Source organism: Manis javanica, chromosome 13 (assembly GCF_040802235.1).
Source record: "Manis javanica isolate MJ-LG chromosome 13, MJ_LKY, whole genome shotgun sequence".
NCBI classification, from domain to species: Eukaryota; Metazoa; Chordata; class Mammalia; order Pholidota; family Manidae; genus Manis; species Manis javanica.
Genome location: NC_133168.1, coordinates 16,588,911 through 16,610,318, shown reverse-complemented (window position 1 = coordinate 16,610,318; position 21,408 = coordinate 16,588,911). Strand labels below are relative to the sequence as shown.

Genomic DNA, 21,408 nt, shown 5'->3' with positions numbered 1-21,408 from the left:
CGGCCTCCTCTGTTCTGAGACTTTGGATCCTGCACCCGTGAGTGTCGGCTGTCCTTCCCAGCACCCCGTGTGGGGACATTGACTACCCCGTGTGGGGGCACTGACTACCCCATGTGGGGGGGCCTCCCCCACCGTATGGACAGCACTGCCTCTCGGGCACCCTGCCTTTGTGTGCAGCGTGGTTTTCAAAGTGGGTGGCCCCCGTGTCATCTGGGACCTTGCTAGAAACCCAGATGTGGGGGCCTCACCTCGACCCACTGCGTTAGAAACTCTGGGCTGAGAGCCCAGCAGTCTGCGTGTGGACTAGCCCCCCAGGAGGTTCTGACACAGACCACAGTGAGAGCCACTGTCATAAACTCCGTCCTCTCTCCCCCTTAGGGAGCAGACTGAGGCTGCGCAAACCAGAGAAGATGCCCCCAGGGCAGCCCGGCCCTGCACAGGGCACATGTGGAGGATAGGCATCAGCTCCTCCTGCCCCACTCACCCCTCTCAGCTAGGTACCCTTGTGCAGTGAGCAGCCTGTACCGCTCTACATGGCAGCCCTGGAACAAACCATGCTTTTCAGCTCTCCCGGGATAGAGAGACAACTTTTGGCACATACAATTTTATACCAAGTACTTGTTCTTTTGTCTGCTCTTGCAAAGTCCTCTTACAAGTTCCCAGGGTTAAGGCCCTGTAACTCTGATTAAGTTCCTGTGTGTGAATAATACATATTCATTTGTAAAAGTGCTCACAAAAGCCAGAACTGTGGTGGTGTTTTTCATTTCAGAGAGTTCCCACTCTCCACTTGAATTCTGGGGGCCCAACCTCAGAGAGTGAGTGGGATTGTTTTTTGTTGAAATGCAAAAAACCAAAAATCTCTACTCCTGAGTTGTTTTGTGTTGGGAGGTCCCTGAAGTTCTAGAACACAGAATTAGACCCAAGGCTGCATTTAGTCTGGTATCTAACACGTTAAAAGCCAAATATTCAGCCGATAGGAAAAGGCGTGTGTGTTCAGTTAGGCCCACACAGCTGTGCTCCCCATGGCTGACATTTGTCCTTGGCAAGGATTCTCATAGGTCCCCGTGGAATGGAGACTTGCAAAGAGAATTTCACAGCATTATTGGAAAAGGCCAGGGGGGGCAGTTAGAACAGATTTCTGGGCTTTTTTTCTCTGTAGGGAAGTGTCTCTGCAGGAGACACCCCCAGCAGTGAACAGGCTGTGCCCAGGAAAGAAGAGGCCAGCGAAGATTTCTTGTCAGCCTCCCCGGAGCCCAGAGTGAAGGACAACAGGCAGAGAAAGTCAAGACCCAAGGTCAGGAGGCACGTGGAGCCACTGAGAGGGCTGGGAGGCAGCTTGGCGGTGGGCCTGGGATGGCGTCGGGCTCAGCAGCCAGAAAGCCACTCCACTGGGCTTGCTGGTTTGGAGCCAAGCGCAGAGATGAAGTCTGGCTTACTGTGGACACAAGGTGGGCATGCTGATCTTGACCCATTTCTTGTGATGTGGTGCTCGGAGCAGGGCACAGGGGACACAAGTTGGGTGATACTGGAGCCGCTGCTGGATGTCCGTTGTGCAGGTCACAGTACCAACGAGTGTCATGTCTTCCTTTCCCACAGGTGTCAGCGTTTTCGGACCCCACCCCACCCGCAGACCAACAGCCTGGACACCAGAAGAGCCTGCACACTCATAACCACGCTAAAAAGAGGCCCAGGCACCGGTGCTCCCCCCCGCCGGCCCCCCACGAGTTCCGAGCATACCAGCTCTACACGCTGTACCGGGGAAAGGACGGGAAAGTGATGCAGGTACCCACCGCGCCCTGCAGGATGTAGGGTGACTGCAAGCCTTAAGCACGGTGTTCTGTTTAACACAATTTCTGGGGGCTAGTATCCACTTGAGGCATTGACTTAAGAAGGCATGAGCTTTGAACAATCGCCAGTTGGACCTCCCCACCTACACAGTGCAGACAACTCCTGTTGCTTAGGCCCAGGCACACAGGGGGAGTACAAAGCTTTCTGCACCATCCTTAGGTGACAAGGTAATCTTGAGGCCCCAGAATAGATAAAAGTAGCTTGCAGATTGGGACCATATCTCACTCTCTGAATCTTCTTAGTGCCTACTGTACCCAAGGCTTGGCCTGCTGGCCGTTCCAGCAGGTAACTCTCCTTCCTTGTCTGCACCCCCCAGTATGCTGACTGGCACATGATAGGTACTCAGAACTGATTTGCTGGAGGAACAAATGAGTTGGATTGATTCCTTTTTTGTTTCCCTCTTAGGCGCCGATAAATGGCTGTCGATGTGAACCCCTGATCAACAAGCTGGAGAATCAGTTGGAGGCAACTGTGGAGGAGATCAGAGCAGAGCTGGGATCAGTTCAGGATAAAATGAACACAAAACTGGGTCAGATGGAGAATAAGACCCAGCACCACGTAAGCAGATCACCCAGCCCCCGAAATCCGGGGTGTCCTGGCAGGAAAGGAAATCAGAAAGAGACCCCTGCAGACTCTGTCCTGAGAGTGTCAGGGAAGAGGCCTGCTTAGGTGCTTTCTCTAAAGCCCATTTACTGAAATTTTTAAAAAACATGTATAACTTGCTTCTGATTATAGAAGTGATACTTATCCATTTCAGAGCATTTTTTCAAATACAAAAATTAGAAAGGAAGACAAATCACCCAGAAGCCCACCATGGTGAGAAAGCACTCCTGAGGTGTGGGTTTATTCTCTTCCAGGTTTTTTCTATGTGCTCTATACCCCTTTGCACAATAAAATCAGAATAATCATATCTATTTTTTTTTCTTTTCCAACTGTGTATTGAGAAACTTTTCGAACAGAGAGAAAAGTAGAAATAATAGTAACACGAACCTTGGCTCCCCTCCACCCAGATTCAAACAGCGGGCAGTACGTTCCCCGCGTGCCCCGTGTCTCTGACACGCGGGGAGCTAGGCAGTAAGCCCGCAGGTGCCGGCTGCAGCCCAGCGCGGTTCCCTCCTCTCCTGGATGCTCCGGGGCAGGGAAGGGTTTGCCCTGTTGGGTGTCCGGCCCTCCAGGAAATGTCAAGACGGAAAGGAAGCCCAGGGGGATGACTGGAAGGGAACGGTCACCTGGTCCCTGAAGCGGCCCCTTTGAACTCCTCCCACACCCGTCTTCGCACTGGCTTTGCTCACTCTCCGTGGAGCAGGAGTGTTTGTTCACTGGGAAAGCTGGAAAAAGCCCTGGCTGTTTGTTTTTCCACCACCTCTTGGGTAGCCAGAACTATTTAAAAGGAGAGGGGGAAGATAAATTAATTTAAAATAGAGGAGAATAGCTTCAGGTGTTCCCTTGTAATAATCATCTTAGAAATGATGTTCTGAGACCTACAAAAATTCTTTCACCTACAAAGTCTGCATCGGCTCCCCTTGTATATTTACTGTCTATTCACAGTCTTTAAGCCCCTTAGGACTTAAAAAATGAGAAAAAGAAACATTGGCCTACATAGAAATGTGGCTTAGGAATTCTGCAAGAAAAGAATGCGTGGGGTATTGTATGGAAAGAGAATAGGTGAGGAGCTGAGGTTTGCTTGCATCCTCTCTGGTCCCTGCTTGGTACCCTGAGCAGGAGTTGGGAGGCCAGGGCCTCAGATCATCTCAGTCATGTGCTCTTTGCCCCTCGTACCCTAGATGCGTGTCCTGGACAAGCTGATGGTTGAGAGACTCTCGGCAGAGCGAACAGAGTGCCTGAGCCGCCTGCAGCAGCATGCAGACGCCGAGAGGCACGAGGGAGAGAAGCGGCAGGTGAGGCCCGGCTCGGCCAGTCCTTAGCTGGAGAGTCATCACACCCCCCGACCCGAGTCAGCCCTCAGACCTGTCGCTCAAGACCCAGAGGCCATGAGACCTTACAAGCATCTACATTACATAGCTGGTCATTTTTATGACTCTGAAATGAAGTTAGCAGAAGAGAACCTGTAGCTCAGTTCCTGTTTGCCGCTGAGTATGGTGGCAGCAGGTGGGGACTGAGTGGTTTATAGAACGTGCTGGAGAAAGTGGAGCTCTGCCCCGGGGAAGTTCTCTGTGTCATGCATTTGGGGGCCGTTGCCCTGTTGATCCAGGTTCGGTTCATGCCCCTAGGATGTTTATGGTCCAGCCAAGACAGGACACATGGGACAAGTACTTGGAGTGTGTGAGAGCTCAGCCGGAAGTGCTGGCTCGGGACACTTGGGAAGCTTTGGGGATGAGTTGAAGGTGGCTCTGGGTCACTTAATGAAGATGACAGGTTGTCGGTCACCAGCTTGGGTGCCAGGTGAGCCCTGGTCTGAAGTATGCCAGCGGAGGAGGCCGTGTAGCCTGTGGGGGGGCTCAGTCACAGCCTGTGGGCTTCTCAGCTGTCCTAATTGAAAAGTCCATAATTGATACCTTTTCACAAATCATGTATCAAATTCACCAGTTATTTTGTGTGTTTTTAGCTGTCTTTGGTGGATGAATTAAAAACCTGGTGCATGTTAAAGATTCAGAACCTGGAGGTGAAGCTTTCTGGAGATTCCAGGGCCTCGAGGACTAAATCCACACCATCTACTTGCGAGTCCTCTACAGGTAACCACCTGCAGAGAGAGAGACCTTGATCTGTCCTGGGTCCGCGTCCGAGGGTTGTGGGGAACACTGCACTGAGGAGTAACGTGCGTGGGGGCAGGTGCCAAGTTGTCCCCACTGCTGTGTGCTCAGCTCCTGAACAGTTATAACGCACGCCTATTAAATGCTCAAAACCAGTAGAATGAGAGAGTAAAAGAATTGCTGCTCAGTGATAGCAGTGCCTCAGCTACAGCACCGATGGGGTCAGTGGCCTCCGAAGATGAGGGGTCATGAATGGGCGGCTCTCCGGCAGAGCTCTGGCCCTCACCCTCTGCCCTTTCCCCTTTCTTCTCGCTGACTGACCTTTCACCTTTGCCCAGCTCTGTGAAACCTCCTTAAATAGCTGTTCATACGTGGAAGCTGCCACCGGGGCTGCGTGAGAGGTGCTTTAAGCCGTGATCTTCACTTCAGCCGCAGTGATTATGCTCAGGGATGCTGGTTTTAAGCACGTTCAGAGCTTTAGTGATGAGGCCTCCGTGGGGGATTTTGATATGTCAAGTGTTTTTATGTTACTGTGGACCATTTCCGGAGCTGTGATTTTACCTTCTTTGTGCTTTTCACATTGGGAGACTCCGGGGCCAACTTTTCCTGCTAGGCCTAGTCATGGAGCTTGGCTGGGGCTCTGGGCATAGGACCACCTCTCCAAATCAGAGCTCGTGTCAAGGAACTAGTAACTGGGGCTGTGACATACAAAGGGCCCAGAAATCGAAGAACGGGGATATTCATTCTCATCAATAAGTGCCCAGTTTCGTTTTGAGACGCTTGGCGAGCTGGGTCACCTGTAGCAATCAGGAGGTGGTAGCCAGAGCCTCCTAGGGTAGAGTGAAGCAGGCGACAGGAAAGGCCGGCAATGTTTCTGGCTCAGCCGCCGCCAGTGTGGCTAACGGAGTATGCGTGTACGCCCTGGCCGGCTGCAACGGTCATCGGGCAGAAGCGGACGGAAGGGCAGAGGAGAAGCTGCACATGGTGCTAGGTGGCTGGGGAGGCTGGCGGCTCGCGGGATTCCTGGGACTCAGGTGCCGACCCACAGGCCCGTGGCTACGTGACTGTGGATTTGCTCTGACCTTTCTTTTCCTTCTGCAACCAGGTGTGGATCAGTCGGTGGTGACCGCAGGTCCAGGAGCAGCTTCTGACAGTTCCCCACTGGTGGTCAGGCCCAAGGAAAAGGCCCTCCATGTGGCCGCTGCCCAGGGGCTCCAGCAGGAGCTGCCCGCCTCGGACTGCATGGGCTGCCGCCTGAGGAATGCCAGGGGCCACACGGCCTTGCTGCCCTTGAAAGAGACAGCCCCGTGCGAGCAGCAGGCCGGGCCCTGCATCGACAAGGGCACCCAAACCAAGAAGTCTGGGAAGAGTGGGCTGATGAGGCATCGAGCCCCGCACCCAGCCCCTGGCAACGCCGGTGGGCAGCCGCCAGCCGCAGGAGGCAGCGAGCAGCCTGCACCTCATGTCCGAGACACCGCCCAAGCTCTGGAGATTACCCAGTATTTTTTTGAGGCTGTTTCCACCCAGATGGAGAAGTGGTATGAAAGGAAGATTGAGGAAGCACGAAGCCAGGCCAGCCACAAAGCCCAGCAGGACAAGGCCACACTGAAGGAACATATTAAAAGTTTGGAAGAGGAACTTGCTAAACTAAGGACGAAGGTGCAGAAGGAAAACTAGGGCCGGGGAAGTGGCACAGGAAGGGGTTCGTGGGAATTTCCGGTTGTGTGAGCGCAGAACAGCTGTGCCCGAGGGGTCAGTTATGGTGCGCATAAAAAAAAAATCCGTAACTTCGAGAATGTGCCAGACACATGTTTCCTGTGCCCGGAAGTTATGAAGACTTCAACACTTAAACTGAAACCCGCAGGAGCTTGCTGAGTTTCAGGTTTCATTACAAACTCAAAACCTTAATTCAAGTTCATCTGAAGTTCAAAAGCTCACATTAAGCCAGCCATGCTAAGAAACTGAATGATCCCCAAATTCAGGATAAATCAAAAGCAAGAAGAGATGTTAATCCCTTGTGAATTCTCAAAATGCTGACATGTTAACCAGGTGAAAACTTACCGAGTGAGGAGAGATTTTCATGTCACGAGATCCAGTATATCTTAGAATGTTTGCAGTCAGTTTAATTAAATAATGAGCAACTGGCTAACAGCACTGGGAATGTTTAATAATGGACACAAATGAGAAAGGTTCAGATCATTTGAACATTGTTTCTGCATTTTCAGCCAAATTACAGAAATACTACAGTTGATTAATCTTAGTGATTTTAAAGCAGATGAGTGGAAAAACTTTCATGCAACAATTACCTGAAACTTCTGTAACCTCTTCATAATCAAACCCAAACATCCCAGAGTACTTTTCTGAATTTGAGCTTATTGGGCTATGTTTTATAAAGAAATACAGCTATTGCTTGAAAGTACTTCATTTTTTATTGAGTTCTGTCATTGAAAACCTCAAAAGCTTTTCACTGCATTGCAGGGACTCTGTCAACACAATAACTTGATTTAGTCCCCACAAGTCCCCAGCTTTATGGAGCTCTAAGGATTTTTACCCTATGGAGTATACACATAGTTGTAAAAGTAGCATGGGTGCATTGAAACTTTGGATTTAATTATTTGCTAAGTATTTTGTCCCTTGGAATGTGAGATTATATTCATCTCCTCAAAATTCCATGTGTGCATAGAAACCTCAATTCTCTTTCTATAAATATAAGAACCAAGTAACCATTGCTTATAATTTTGAAAAAAATGTTGCTCATTGAGCCAGAGAGACTGTAATGATGTTCTGACATGGAAACACCCAGAAAGACAAAGTACGCTTTTCATCTCTTTGCTTTTTCCCTTCAAGCTCATGGTGTTTTGTTTTGTTGGTTTCTCTAACAGTGACCGTCTATGGCTATAGATACTCCTAATTCACGCAGATGTATGTGTGCCACCCTCACAGAACCTGGGCAGGGAATTAATTTGATGTTCTCTCATGTTTGTGTCATGTTTATGAGCTTGTCTCACTCCTCAACTAGCAAGTAGGTAGACGGTTGTTCCCCAGAGACTCGTGCTGGGTTGCTAAATGTGGAGGCACTTCTCCTCTTTTCATTGATTTGTTCCTAATGCAGAATCACAGGATCATAAATGGTACCTTCAGTTTTCTACACCTGTCCCCAACAATGCTTCATTCCTCAACATATATTAATCTTTTGAGAGATGCCTCAGAGTCAGAGAAGAGATGAACTCCTGAGATGTTCAGTAAATTGTGCCCCAAGTAGGACTTATTTTCACTTATCAAAATATCTCCTCTCACCTCAAAGGGTATCTTGGTGGAGAAAGGCTGAAAATAAACTAAATTTAAATTTTGCCATCTAGACCATAGAGTGCTCCAGTGGGAAGTATTTTGATTATGTAACTCCCACCCGGCAGAAACAGGCAGCTTAGCGTTGTGAATGGGGTACTTTTGCCAGTTGCTTCTAGTAGAGACCAGGGAACGGACTAGATGTACCTACTCTGGCAGATCACATGGATCTTCTCTCTCACAGAAGGGAAAACAGAGGGAAGGAAATGGAACGGGATTGGTCGGCCCCCTAACCCAGAGAGACGGCGGCGTCTCAAGGCCAGTGCAGGAGCTTTTTATGTGCAACAACTGTTTGGTCCATTTTTGTTCCTTAGTCAGAAACTCAGCTCTGGGTCAGTGTGTATTTTTCCTTGTGCTGTCTGCTCAAATGAGCAAATGCCGCGGTAGTACTTTTCCAAAGACGCAGGACTATTAACTATTCATAGCCTGTCATTTAGGTTGTGTATGAAACAGACTGGAATTTTCAATAGCTGCGGAAAAAATGATGTAAAACACAGGAAAGTTGTACAGTGTTGCAGTAATTTAAAAAATTGTTAGTGCATTAATGCATTGAGTATAGTAAATCATATCTGTGATAGATTAGTCATTCTAATCTTACTTCGGACTTTGGGAGCCCAAAATAAAGGAAGTGTTTTCATGTTTATACCTTTTTTTTCAGTCAAGTGTTGATACTTGTGAGGTATGTTGTCTTCTATTTAATATTTTTATTACCTTGAATTTGTGTCTCTTCCAAGTGTTAAAACATGGTTCTCAACACTGTGGATATTAAATTCCCTATTTAAAAAGGGAAAGTGTGAGCACTTTGTTTAGCCTCTACTTTCACTCACTCATGTGGTTGATCAGATTTTGTGGCTCCTCTAAGAGTGCCTTCACCCAGCCACACTTCACCTTGTTTCTATGAAAGTGTAACAGAATAAATACATCTGCTTTCAAGTAGAGATCAGGTGCACTGTGTGAAAAAGAATTTTTTTTAAAAGCCTGTAACCTGGAGAGATTTCTCTGTGTAAGCTGTACATGTTTAAATGTTTAAATGTTCTGTTTAAACTGTTGCCTTTTTGGAAAATATCGAGCAAAGAAGGACAAAACCCCACTTGTATGCAGGCAGAGATAACATATTTTGACTGACAAATTGTTCCTAAAAGCTAAATACATTTCTTCTTGTGATAGAAGAGCCAATCAAGTAAGATTGAAAGGACAGATCAGTTTAAATCAGCTTAGGATACCTCTTATGATTAAGAAAAAACATTAACAATATTTTTAGTTGTAATGTGAAAGGGGAAAGTCTTTTCCTGTATGTCAAATGTTATGACAATCAAATGTGAACATATTAAGTCCATGAAACACTAAAGGAAGACAGCACAGCAAAGCACTTTTTAAAATACAAAATACAGTAAAAAGTGATTTACTCTTCTTGGTGAAAAAAACAGTAAATTTCATCCTAATATAATCTCTCCAATGCCTGACTAGTGGAAGGAGATAGTCTATAGCGATTTCTAGTTTGGCACAGGGTGACAATTTTGATCCTGTTTAGATCTGTTTCTACATCTGCCCGACTTCTTTCAAGGTAGACGTGAGCTGCTTCCTTCTGGTGTTTTACCAGCACTTCCCTTACTTGTGCCATAAAAGAGGTAATCGGGGTAAGCATGGGTCTCAGCCTGTCTTCGAGCAACTGCTGGTAGAACTGTAATGCCAATACAACTATGTTCTGCTTCGCCCAAATATTAGGCACCCGTCTCAGCAAGTACAGCCACAGCAGTAACTGTGCCATGAATTTAAAACTTCCAACCTGAGGACACACTTAAAAGGAGGAAATTACATAGTGGCAGTCAGTATGTTAAGTAATAGCCTTAGCCACCTGTCACATGCTAGAAAGCTTTTGTATTTAAAATTGTTTTAGCATAAAGATTTATTATAGTTCAAATACATGAGCATTTACATATCTTATGAACAAAACTCTAACACTCAAGAGTATATAGTTTACAGGGAACATCCAGAAAGGTAATTGTTGTCTGATCCAGAATACTGGCAAATAAAATGTGTTTCACCAGCAGTTCTGTTCTGGCCAGTGTCTTAGTTAATGACTGTTCCATCGATGAGAAGAAATTGCTGACTAAATCTTTCTAGCCTGAACGACAGATTTGGTCTGATTAAGATGGGATAATCAAGGCATGATAAGTGAACAAATTAAACTTCTTTAGAGATGAAGGTAAATGCTTGTCCATTATAAAAATCTTAGCCTCTGGAAGATAAAATTCAATTTTCACTGTTTTGTCCACTTTAAAAGAAAACAAACCCCAAGTTAGGTTGTCTTGGGAGTTCGTGGTATCTGCATCTTGCAGATTCAAACCACAAATGCTCTTGTGCACTAGTGCTAAGAACGAGTCCTTGACTTCCACACCTAAAAGGGTGATTTTTAGCAGCAAAATTATATTTATTACGGACAGAGTGTGTATGTCAATCATGTTACACAAAGATGAATGTTCTCTGCTCAGACTCAGAAACTTCACAAACGTTTTGTTCATTAGATGCCTTTGCAACCAGTTGACCAAAGTACACTTACATAAAACTGAAAATTGGCTTATACAAGCATTTTGAATTAGATTTCCCTGTGGAAGATGTTCAGTCATTTTGTCTTGTGGTCTCTGAGGCTGTGGAAAATGGGAGTGGACCCTGGGCAATGCAGGTTACTGACGTAAATACCATCAGCTTATGCCTCTCTGGCACACAGCCCAGTACCAGATACCACTTACATTCTGCAAATTTTGTTTTACATCTTTCAGGCACGGCTCAGATTCTTGGGTTAACTTTTCAGATCTGTAGGTGAAGAGAACTTCCCTGCAGGACTGCCCATCAGCCCCTCACAAGCTTTCACTTTCACTAAATTAACTGGGTTACACAGTTGGTATCTTTCAAAAAGGTCCTGAGGTCAACTTGTTTCCAGTGCATTCTTCAAACTTTTTTTTCCTAGAACTGGAGAACCTGATGCACTGAACATCTTCCCTAAAAATTTATTTTTCTTTTATGTAGATATTAAGGTAACGACATTAGTTTCATCCAGAAGTTGCCTCTGTATTCAGCACATTCCTTCAGCCGCTCTCCTCTTTCCAACAAAGTTTGAGAGCCCCGGCAGTGATGTTTTCAGAGTCCTCTGAGAATCACATCACGGTACATCTGGAGAACATACCTCCACAGCCCTGAGGGGTAATGCAGAAGGATTTTTCAAGAAAAGCTGTAGGTCAGTATACCTCTAATCATCTCATACCGCTTTTTAAAACAGCTTTATTGATTAGACAATGTTTTATGTCAGTTGTCTCAGAGGAAAAAACCAGCTTTGTTGAGATAAAATCGTGACTCAACGGATTTCAGTATATTCACCGAGTTGTGCAACTAACACCACAATCTAACTTTAGAATATTTTCATCACTCAGAAAAGAAACCCCTTGCCCATTGGCAATTAAATACTCTCCATGCCATCCACAGCCCGAGGCAACCACTCATCTGTTTATTCTATAGATGTTTCACATAAACACAGTCATACAACGTGTGAACTTTTGTGACTGGTCTCCAGGTCCATGCATGTCTATCATGAATCAGCATTTCGCTCTTTTTTGCTAAATAATACTGTGTGGATATATCACATTTTATTTAACCATTCATCAGGCGTTGGGCATTTGGGTTGTTCCTACTTTTTCGCTATTAGGAATAATACTATATACTTGTCAGTTCTCGTTTATAAACCTAGGAGCAGAACTGCTAAATCATATGGTATCTATGTTTAACCTTCTGAGCAACCGGCAGTCTTGTTTTCCCAAGGGGCTGCACCATTTTATATTTCCACCAGCAAATAGGTGAGGGTTACAATTTCTCTACATCTCCAGCAACATTTGTTATTATCTCCCTTCTTAATTACGTGGATGTGAAGGAGTATCATTGTTTTATATTTCCCTGATGGTTAACAGTGTTGAGCATCTTTTCATGTGATAACTGACCATTTCTTATACTGGTTTTTGCTTCTTAAACTGCTGGCACATCCAGAAATAGATTCAAAATGCTATTAAGGTAAATTTTTCAGTGCTATGGCAATTATTTTGATACTCTTTGCTGTCCAACATGCCATGCTCCATGTTCTGTTATTTTGCCCAAGTAATGTACAGACAGACTGGCTTGGCTTTAGGCTGCCCATCAGTGAGCCTGAGCACAACAAAACACATGGAGACTAAAAATCTTTCAGAATAATGATGTAGTTACGATTTTGCAAAGGCAAGTGTTTTTTCTAACTCCTTCAGCTGTATGTTGCCTTGAGTAATCATCATCCGGATTGTATCCTGTAGAAGAAAGTGAAATCTGGTCACTGTTTTACCTCATTAAATAAGGTATAGTTCTTTTAGTTTATTTTTTAGTCAAGAACCAATACTGAGAACTGCATCTGCTACATATTAGGGAAGTGAAAAGCTAACAGGGTGTACAATGTCTGGCGTGCTTTCATGTACCCCCATCATCATGCTTCCGGAACCACCATGCTGTAATTACAGTCTTTTCATGTATGTGTGTGTGTAGAGTCTAACATAGAAGCTGGGTGATGCTACCATGAAACGCAGGTGCAGTAAGAATTGTAAAATTTAAAATATCTTTTGAAAAGTCATAACATTCAGAGCCACAATCAAGATAGAGCATCTCAGTGACATTTATATTCCAAGATGTCTACTCAATTTTTAAAAACTTCACTGATGAGTACGAACACCAGCATCTCGTTCTCACCTCTTCGGTGGCACTTTTGTTTCTTTTGAATTCTTCCCTTGCCCAGTCTTGCAGGTATTTGCGATCAGAATCATTCGGAACTTGCCGAATTGCTTGCAAAATCCTTCTGTAGAGAAGGAGAACTTGTTGCCTTCTCATGAACTGTACCGGGACAAGAAATGGCAATTAAAACTGCACAAGGTGCCAGGAGGCTCTATTTTAGCAATCCAAACTGTAACCACATGACTTCTCTTTGATCCTCAATGTTGAAAGGGCAAAGAAAAACACTTAAGAAAACGGCAGTTAGTTTATTTGGGTTATTCGCTTACTAATTTGTCAAACCTAAGAATCCCTAAAATCAAGAGCTGACAGGGCAAAGGGCTACCAGTCTCCTCGAAGCTGCAACCATAGTAACAGCACTTTTTCTATAGGCAGTTGTGCAAAGCCTTTGGTACGCTCATTTGGTCTCTAGTATGGCTCAGTACGACAGGCAGAGAAACCCTCACCGTGGCGGTCGGGCAGCTGTGGCATCAGGGCGCCTGGAGAGCAAGAGCCCCGCCCCGCCCCTCCCGTCAGGCTCCGCGACGGGAAGCCCAGCCCATGCAGCCCCGGCCAATCACAGTGAGCGCAGGGTAGGTGCCCCCCTTCCCCCTCGCCACAGCCGCTCCGTGGACTAGGTGGAGGCAGAGGGGGATAACAGATCAGACTCCGGAAAGCTGCCCTGTAAGGCCGGCGAGAACAGCTGGTACCTGCTTCAGCGTTAGCGTCGCTGAGGGTAAGCGGGAAGCGGCCATGTTCTCCAGAGCGCTCGGTTGGCCCGAGCCGCAGTGCGCAGGAGCGGAAGTGAGCCAGCGCCAGGAGGTGGGACGAGCTGTTTCCTGGGCGACCGCGGCAGGTCAGCCTCGGAGGTGGGTGGAACTACAGCCCTCGGGTCTGCAACCGGTTATGAGCTAGGTAACCTTGGGCAATGTCACCGGTCTTAGCACGTTTTCTTACCGTGAAACGGGATAGCTTGCTTGCATCAGGGATTGTTACCATGAAATAGGAGTGGTAAGGCAGTTAGCACAGTTCCTGGCACCTGTTTAATAGTTTCGTTAGAAGGAAGTTAGGGGTTTTGGCGGCAAGGGGAAAATTATTTTGGTGCATTTCTTTTAAACTTTTTAAATGTGTATGGTTAAAAATACCAAAATATTTTAAACGTTAGTTTGAAAAGTTTGCACCCTATTTTTTGTCTTTTTTTCTCGTTTTTATCCTGCTCTTTTTCTATGGCAAGATTTATTTTCCTGGCGTGGCAGTCTGTTTATGATTAGTAACAAGGCTTTTAAAAGGCCGCCCCATTGCAATTTTAGTTTTATATCTCTAATGCTGAGGAACTGAATATCCCCAGGCCTTAAGTTTTTACTCGTGGTTGTTTTGTCTTCCTCCTAACACACCACACGCCTTTTTAAAGTGGGGTTCGCAAATTTTTGCTGTATTACTTTCTAAATAGAATACCTAAAATTGCAAAAAATGTTCAAGTACCCGTTTAACGGAGTGAGCATCGCTTGTTGATATTCTCTCGTACTCCCTTGTCCTAGTTGTGTTTTGGTAACGTGATTGGCATGTTTCCTCATCTGTAAAGTGAAGTAACAGCATCTACCTCGGAGCTGTTGTATTACACGTAATACACTCAGAACAAGACCTCCTGTTGTATGTATGGGAGTGATGCTGGTCCCACCGTTTTTTTGTTGTTGTTAAAGTATCATTGATAGACAATCTTACGACGGTTTCAAATACACAAGAGTGGTTCAACATTCACCCATATTAAGGCCTCACCCCCTCCATTCTGGTCCCTATCAGCATATAAGATGTTACAGTGTCAGTGTCTTTGCTGCCACCACCGTTTTTTTTTTTAAGTTTGTCTACTACTTAGCTGTAGCGATTCATACTGATTTTGTTAAAATATTGGTTACATATCCTTTACTACTTTATTACATTCATTTTGTGAACCATCATCACTTTGGTTGTCCATTTCTAGCAATTTAAAACTTTTATTCTGAGTTTTTATTTTCACCCTTTTCTTTTATATAGCCTTCAATCCCTATATAAGCATTTTCATTTCTTCTGAGGCTTTCAATTTTATCTTCTTTGAAGTCATTTGTAATTCTATTTCAGAACTTTGTTTTCACTTTTTTGTGGCTTTTAAAATACTCCATCTAGAACTTGTTTTGTGGTGGATATAAGTTCTTTAACAGCTGCTAAACTAACTTCAACACCATTTATTAAATAATTCATTCCTCTTCTTGGGCTTTGTAAAGCCCATATGGTAAATTGTTTGAATTATTTCATCTGGAATTAGTATCATGTTGCTTCTAATTTTTGTTACTCGATGTTATATTTTTGTTGTATTGTGTTTTATTTGGCAAGACTACTCCCCTGTAGTTTCTTATAATACTCTTCTGTTAAAGTTGACCTTTAATTTAAAAATGTTTTATATCATGTCCCTCCCAATCATTTCGGGATTTAAAAAAATATTTGGCAGTGTTGAATCTTTAGTATATGAGAAAAAACATTTTTACCAATTCTTCCTATCTAGAAAAACATTCACTCGTGCTGGGTAATTACACTGTCGTGAGTCCTGTGTTCCCTGTCCCCAGTCTCACCCTTTGGACCAGAAGACATCTAAGTACAGTGTAGTATTACACATGTCCAGGTTCCTATCCTGAGAGCTCATTCTTCCTGGAGGACTTATCTGAGCTAGGGGTTTGTCAGGCAGAGAAGGTAAGGAAATTTCAGACCACATGGGACACTGGCAGGTTCCAGCCCCTCCAGGGTTTGCTGTGATCAGATCATAGTGTGGTGGGCATGCTGGAAGAAAGGGGAAGGAGCATCAGGCCACGGTGGGAGGCATGAATAATAATACCCTCTTTGCAACAGGGCCCTCTAAAGGAATTCTGGGAAGGTCTCCTTGGATGTTTTGAGTAGGATGAAGTGAGCAAAGTGATGTGTCTGGGATGCCACTGCCGTAGTCCAGGTTACAGACTGACAGAGCTCCGGCTGCAGTGCAGGGGAGAGAGAGAGAACGGAGGACAGGCCTAGAGGAATGTCCAGGAGTTAGGCTGGACAGGCTGGGTGTAGGCGGACACAGTGAAGGCAGGCAGATAAAGAAGCTGAGCTCCAAGTGAGAGAATGAGCACCTCCTCAGGGACTCAGGCGCGTCCTACTCCTTCCCTGGGGCCAGGGCCTGACTGACCCCACCCTGTCAGGTCTCGCCGGGTGTCCTGTGACTGCCCCCATGCTTCCCAGCCCTTGCCCATCGCAGCACAGGCTGAAAACGGCACTCTGGGTCACCTGATAACTGGACTGCCTATGGTCCCAGACCCAAGGAGCTACCTCAGGGCCAAGGAATCAGCATCTTAGCACGCCAGTCGGGAAGCTCCAGCTTAGATGGTCCTGTCAGTTAAAGGTGGACATGCTAGACAGCATCACCTTCATAAGGCTGGAGTCTTCCCTACCAGACCCGACCCTGCTGGGAGATTAAACTTCCTGTCGCTGTAAAGGGCTTTTGGTCAATAAAATATCAGTGGAAGAGACACAAATCATTTTGGAGCAGAATCTTTACAAACCACTGTTTGCCCCAACTTACCATTTTTCCTCTGCCATAGGCCAGCATGTTGCATCTCTCACCACAGACACAAACCCTTACTGCAGGCATGGGTCCTGCTAGCGCAGCATCAGCCAGTGGGACTCGACCGAGCCGGCAGGCAGGCCCACTGCCCTGGCCCCTTTCCACTCTGGTCCCCACTCCTGGCCTGTTTCCTAACAGTGGTCACAGATTACATCAGCAGTGGGGCATATATATATGTATAATATATATATATATATATTTAATAGTTTTCAGAATATAAGCTGCATAGCTTTTTAGAATAAAAAATAATGGCATAACAGGTACATGCTTTAGGACACTTGGTCAAACAATCAATCTGTGTCTCTGAGCACCTCAAGGGGTGGCAAACCTCACAGTGGGATCTGATGATGGACAATTACATGCTGTCTATACATATGTAGCATGTGGTCTACAAAAACCCATTCTGACAGAATGTAACACAGAACACAGTTTCAAGTACTTAAGCACTACTTTCTGGCCAAGTAAAAACTGCCTAGAAACTTGGTGTATTTTGACTGGAAAAAGAAACACACAGCTGCGTAGTGTTGCCGGAGGCAGCGCTTCTTCTCCAGAGTGAGCGGCTCAGCCCACCTGGAAGGCAGTGTGAACTGAAGAAATAAATTACTATAGCAACAGTGACACTGGCACTGGAAAAAACTAAATAAACATGGGGAAAACCATCTTTCTGTCATTGCATAGTCACCTGAGGCAGCAAGTGTGAAGAAGTGGCCTTCCAGTGTGTCCATTCACACACAGCCCAAGGGTCATTTTCTGGTTCCTTGGGCTGCCACAATGGCTGGTTGCTTTATGAAAACACATGTACCACAAGCTTCCTACCCTCAAAGAGAAGGTAGTTCCTTTCTCATGAAACACAAAAAGAAAACACAGTGGGACTCTCTAGGAAACTGCTCTCTCGGCCACCTGACAGCTTTTGGGTGTACGCTGTGGGCTTGGCAAGGCAGAGCCTGGGCTCAGAAGGGTGGTTGCCTTTAGTCCTTTGTCCAGAGGTCTGGCACGATCCCACACTCCTGGCAGCATCTCCTCGAGGCAGGCAACCAGGGTCCCTGTGAGGGGAAGGAGATGCCTGGGCCCCAAGCCCCCCTCCAGGACCAGGGCTTCTAAGGCAGGCTGGAAGGGGAGCTCTCCCCGAGTATGGAACCAGGTGCCTGCTGTTGCTCCAAGAACTGTAGCTCAGACAAAGCAGGGAGCCTGAGAGCTTTACCTTAAGTTCTGAAAAAAATACTGCAGGGTAAAAGGTACAATGCAGTAACATTTTTTGTAGTTGTTGAATATTTATAAATCAGAGGCACAGTAAGAGTATCATATTTTAGAACTGTGAGTCCAGAAACAGTTGTCCACAAGGGAGCACAAGGACAAGAAGTGTGACATTCTTAAAGTTTCACTTTGGACTGTGTGTCTTCTTTTCTATGGGTGGTCAGAGGCTGTCACCAACTCAAACCACTGCCTGAGAGCATCGCTGAGTGTCTCGGGAAGCGCGTTCACGTCACGAAGAATTATATAGAATGGGAACGGGAACTCTTCCATGTAGGACCGGATTTCAGGCATCTCTCCAGGCCCTTTGAATATTGGTACTTTAATGTCCAAGATAGAATCCTGTCAACAGAAGACATTTTGGAACAAAAAAAACACAAATCAGCATTCTTGGCTAGGTCTTTTGTGATCTCTTGTTGGAAGGTTTTAGGTCTCCTGTGTCTAATTCTTGCACATAAAACTAGCTTTTATTATTAAGTAAAACAGAATTTTCAGAACTCTTATTTAGGAGGAAGCAGATGTTTCTCTGAGCACCCCCTCCAGGAGAATATACACTGAAACGCAAGAGGGGACAGACAAAAGCCCAGATTTCCCTACAGTAGCACCTCCCATTCTCTACTTGGAATGATTTACATTAAATCTTCAGTTTGCTCTCCAGGCCTTTCTGTGGCCTGCAGGAACCAAACTTCCCCCAGAACAGACCTGCCACGTGGGCACCCTTCACTCAGCTGTAGCTGCTCCCGGCTATGCAGAGGGCACCGCTGAGATAGGTGGCAGGAAAGCACAGGTGCACATTTCCAAGTGAACGAGGCCTACTGTCAAGGCTGCACTACCTACAGTGATGCTACACAGAGGGAAATGACCCGCCACAGTCCATCAGCACAGGAAGCGGCTAAGAGGATGCTCTCGAGTCAGTCTGAACCCTGGCTTTCTTCATCAACTGTAATCTCTGTGTTTCTGTTCTTCACTGAACAATGGGACTAATGATCCCTATCCCACCAGGTTACTGCAGTGTTACATGAGAAAACCCTTCTGAAGTGCCTAGCATGGCATCTGACAGGGAGTTCTGAGGCCCTATTTCCCGACAGAATGGGCTGAAGGGAATCCCATACTTTATCCCCAGAGAAGTAGTCTTTCTAGTCACTCACCCGTGAACTGGGATTGTCCAACACAACAAAAATGACAAAGATGTTAGCATTCCGGGCAGCCTGAACTGCTGCCAAGACTCTGTCTTTGCCCTCAAGGAAAAGGCCGCGTCCGTCAGAGACTACCAGGAGGAGCTGGGCAGTTTCTATAGTGGAATGTGTAGCAGGAGAGGAAGGGAACATTATGAAAATCCACTTTTACCAGCTCACAACGAAGACACATAGTGTAGGCTTTCTCTGTACTATTAAAGCCAAACATCTCTGAAACTGAATTCTGGGCACTAGCAAAACAGGCCCTGGTTAAGCTCTACTGCTTCAGATGCCCAAGTCAGAGACAAGGCTGAACACAGACACACACAGCTTCTGTCAACAGAACAGTTTTCCCACAGTGCTCCAGGGAATATCACATTTAGATCAAACTTCATCATACAGCAACATATCTGAGAATCAAAACACATAGTTGTCGCTAAAAGTGGTAAAAATAGTAATACTATGCAGGCCCTTAGAGGGCAGGGCCCAACTCAGAAACCTGGATGTGTCTTCCAAATTTCAGTCATCATCACCATCACGATTTTACCAAATTTTTGTACTCTTTTTTTCTTGAGATGGACTCAGTCAAACAAATATTTAAGTAGAAGGGATCATTAAAATAGTGAATAAAAATGTTTAAAATTTTTTAGCTATGTTTCCAGAGAAAGATCGTAGTGCTTAAGAGTAGGCTTTTTTCTGTCAAGAAAGCTTAGCAAATATTGACAGGTGTGAACGACTTGCTTCAAACAGAAAGAAGTCTGTCCATGAGGCAGTTAGGATTAAGAGATTTTGGAAAGAGCAGATAAAGAATTGGTGTTTCTAGATTCAAATCAATCATGGTTAGATTAGTTGTTTTCTGAATTGTGTCCTCTGCTTTCCTCTGTTATTAAAATATTACAGACTATTCTTTATACTTAATTCCATAAACCTTGCTCCTTTCGTTCATAACTCTGAACTCAATCTATCAAGTATATACTAGTTAATTACAAACTAGTTAATTAGTGTGTAACTCCTTCACTGATTATCAGCCTCATGAATATGGATTCAATAAAATTGTTTTAATAAGTGAGTATAAAATTTCATGAAGGCCGAATACCTCTCCATCTCCTGTTTAGGTCTTTCTTGTACAATATTGTATACATGTATATACTAAAAAGATGATGACGGCACTGGGAGAGGAAGCTAGCAGCTTACAGACGCAGAGAACAGAAGAGCATTTTGCTACAAAGAAGAAAGAAGGCAGCTCACCTGGACTGATGTTTTGTGAGAGCTGCCGAGCAGCTGCAAACATGTTGGCTACAGACTCTAGAAACTAAACCAGAAACAGACAATTGGAATTCTACTTAAAATTTATTCCCATTGTTAAGAGACAAAGTATTTCTGACACTTCAGTGATTATCAGAGAGCCATCTCAGACCTGCAGGCAATCAGTCTGTCCCTCCTGGCTGCTGTAAAGGATCCACAGGCCCTGCCCTGCTCTATCCACCCGTGGGCACTGGTGCTGTGCAGCACACACAAGGCCTGTGTCTCTGGCAGACACACCACTAGTATTCTGCAAGACAGCTGAAGAAAAAGAAATGCTTCCCTTGAGGGATAAGAAGTCAACAACTCCCCCAAATGAACCAAATAGCTGTCTTCTTTCAAGAAAATTATTGAGCAAAAAAAAAGCAAGAAAACAAATAAAGTCCAGTGCAACATAAAGAAAGGAGGCTAAATTAGGACAGGAAACTATCCCATGTAATGTTTTAAACTTACATCACCTGAGAAAGGCACTGGCTTTATTTTATACCATTTCTTCTCTAAGCTAAAATGGGGGAGAGAAACTGGTCCTGACCCACATGATACAGGTGCTGGGAGATGGTTTGTTTTACATAATGTTTCAAACCTCTCAAAAAAATAGGGAGCCAGAAAATCAGTGATGCAAAGACAAGGAGACTTGGAGGAACTTAGACTAAAAAGGTCACACCCTGTTTTGTGGATGCCAAGGAAGTTTCTATTCTAGTGGTTACGAGGGCTGAGGTCTGGGACTATACTGTATTACACATTTCACTTGTAATGCCATACCAGGAAGGAGGGAGTTCTAAAGAATAACTGTGCAGAAGACATTTGATGTCACCAGCATACCTGAGCAATCTTGGTTTTCTTTTGTTGGAATTTGCAGAGCTGCAGAATCTGAGACCCTGAGTAATCACCAAACTGTTCGTGGAATGGGTGTAAGAGCTTTACAGACTCTCCAAAACTTGGGAGAGAAAAGCCGAATACAATGGGAGTTAGTTTTTGTTGTGCAACCAAAAAAATGAAAGGAGGTTGTTTTTTCCAGTGGGATTAAAAGGCCCCTTACCTGCAAACAGCAATCTGACCCACTTCTAGCAGGGTGAGAGCATTTCCAATCACAGCCAAAGATTCAAATGCAAGCTGTAAAAACAGAAAACCAAAGAATTGAAGGAATCAGAATATCCTAATATCCTCTACTGACTAGTACCTCTCAACATTTCATACCAAAATTATCACAGAACATACTACTTTTGTATGGCACACAGGGAACATCAATATGGCTATTCACAACCAACCCAGAGGCTTTGGTGGCCTTAGGCCATGGCTACTACCACAAATCCTGATACCCAGAATCCATTTTTCACTGGTAGGAAAGGTCTGCTCTAGACAGCATCTAATA

General features: G+C 45.1%; 3 protein-coding genes and 1 long non-coding RNA gene across 27 annotated transcripts in view; 2 read left to right on the top strand and 2 right to left on the bottom strand.

The window, feature by feature from the left end:
• ANKRD6 (ankyrin repeat domain 6) overlaps positions 1-6,978 on the top strand; it is a 169,338-nt gene extending 162,360 nt beyond the window's left edge. For all 17 annotated transcript variants that reach the window (XM_073220976.1, XM_073220980.1, XM_037014111.2 and 14 more), the window contains 6 exons: positions 1,160-1,294; positions 1,597-1,782; positions 2,254-2,406; positions 3,633-3,746; positions 4,415-4,541; positions 5,665-6,978. In XM_073220976.1, the coding sequence (XP_073077077.1) occupies positions 1,160-1,294; positions 1,597-1,782; positions 2,254-2,406; positions 3,633-3,746; positions 4,415-4,541; positions 5,665-6,236 (1,287 nt within the window). In that variant the 3' untranslated portion in view covers positions 6,237-6,978. The remainder of the gene's footprint in view (positions 1-1,159; positions 1,295-1,596; positions 1,783-2,253; positions 2,407-3,632; positions 3,747-4,414; positions 4,542-5,664) is intronic.
• Positions 6,979-9,762: 2,784 nt separating this feature from the next.
• LYRM2 (LYR motif containing 2) lies at positions 9,763-13,546 on the bottom strand. 2 transcript variants are annotated; one of them, XM_037014172.2, is made up of 4 exons: positions 13,391-13,546; positions 12,663-12,803; positions 12,153-12,229; positions 9,763-11,098 (listed from the first exon to the last, which is right to left on the bottom strand). In XM_037014172.2, the coding sequence occupies exons 1-4, from the start codon at positions 13,433-13,435 to the stop codon at positions 11,065-11,067; spliced, it is 297 nt and encodes a 98-aa protein (XP_036870067.1). In that variant the 5' UTR covers positions 13,436-13,546; the 3' UTR covers positions 9,763-11,064. The 2 variants fall into 2 exon arrangements, with proteins under 2 accessions (XP_036870067.1, XP_017518276.1); XM_017662787.3 differs by lacking the exon at positions 9,763-11,098 and having other exon boundaries at positions 11,386-12,229; positions 13,391-13,541.
• Positions 13,415-21,408, top strand: part of LOC140845851 (uncharacterized) — a 41,054-nt gene continuing 33,060 nt past the window's right edge. For all 6 annotated transcript variants that reach the window (XR_012124768.1, XR_012124769.1, XR_012124766.1 and 3 more), the window contains exon 1: positions 13,415-13,549. This is a non-coding gene — a long non-coding RNA (uncharacterized lncRNA). The remainder of the gene's footprint in view (positions 13,550-21,408) is intronic.
• MDN1 (midasin AAA ATPase 1) overlaps positions 16,480-21,408 on the bottom strand; it is a 163,983-nt gene continuing 159,054 nt past the window's right edge. For both annotated transcript variants that reach the window (XM_073220970.1, XM_073220971.1), the window contains exons 98-102: positions 21,076-21,149; positions 20,859-20,973; positions 19,983-20,046; positions 18,708-18,850; positions 16,480-17,901 (exon numbers count right to left, since the gene is read on the bottom strand). In XM_073220970.1, the coding sequence (XP_073077071.1) occupies positions 17,713-17,901; positions 18,708-18,850; positions 19,983-20,046; positions 20,859-20,973; positions 21,076-21,149 (585 nt within the window). In that variant the 3' untranslated portion in view covers positions 16,480-17,712. The remainder of the gene's footprint in view (positions 17,902-18,707; positions 18,851-19,982; positions 20,047-20,858; positions 20,974-21,075; positions 21,150-21,408) is intronic.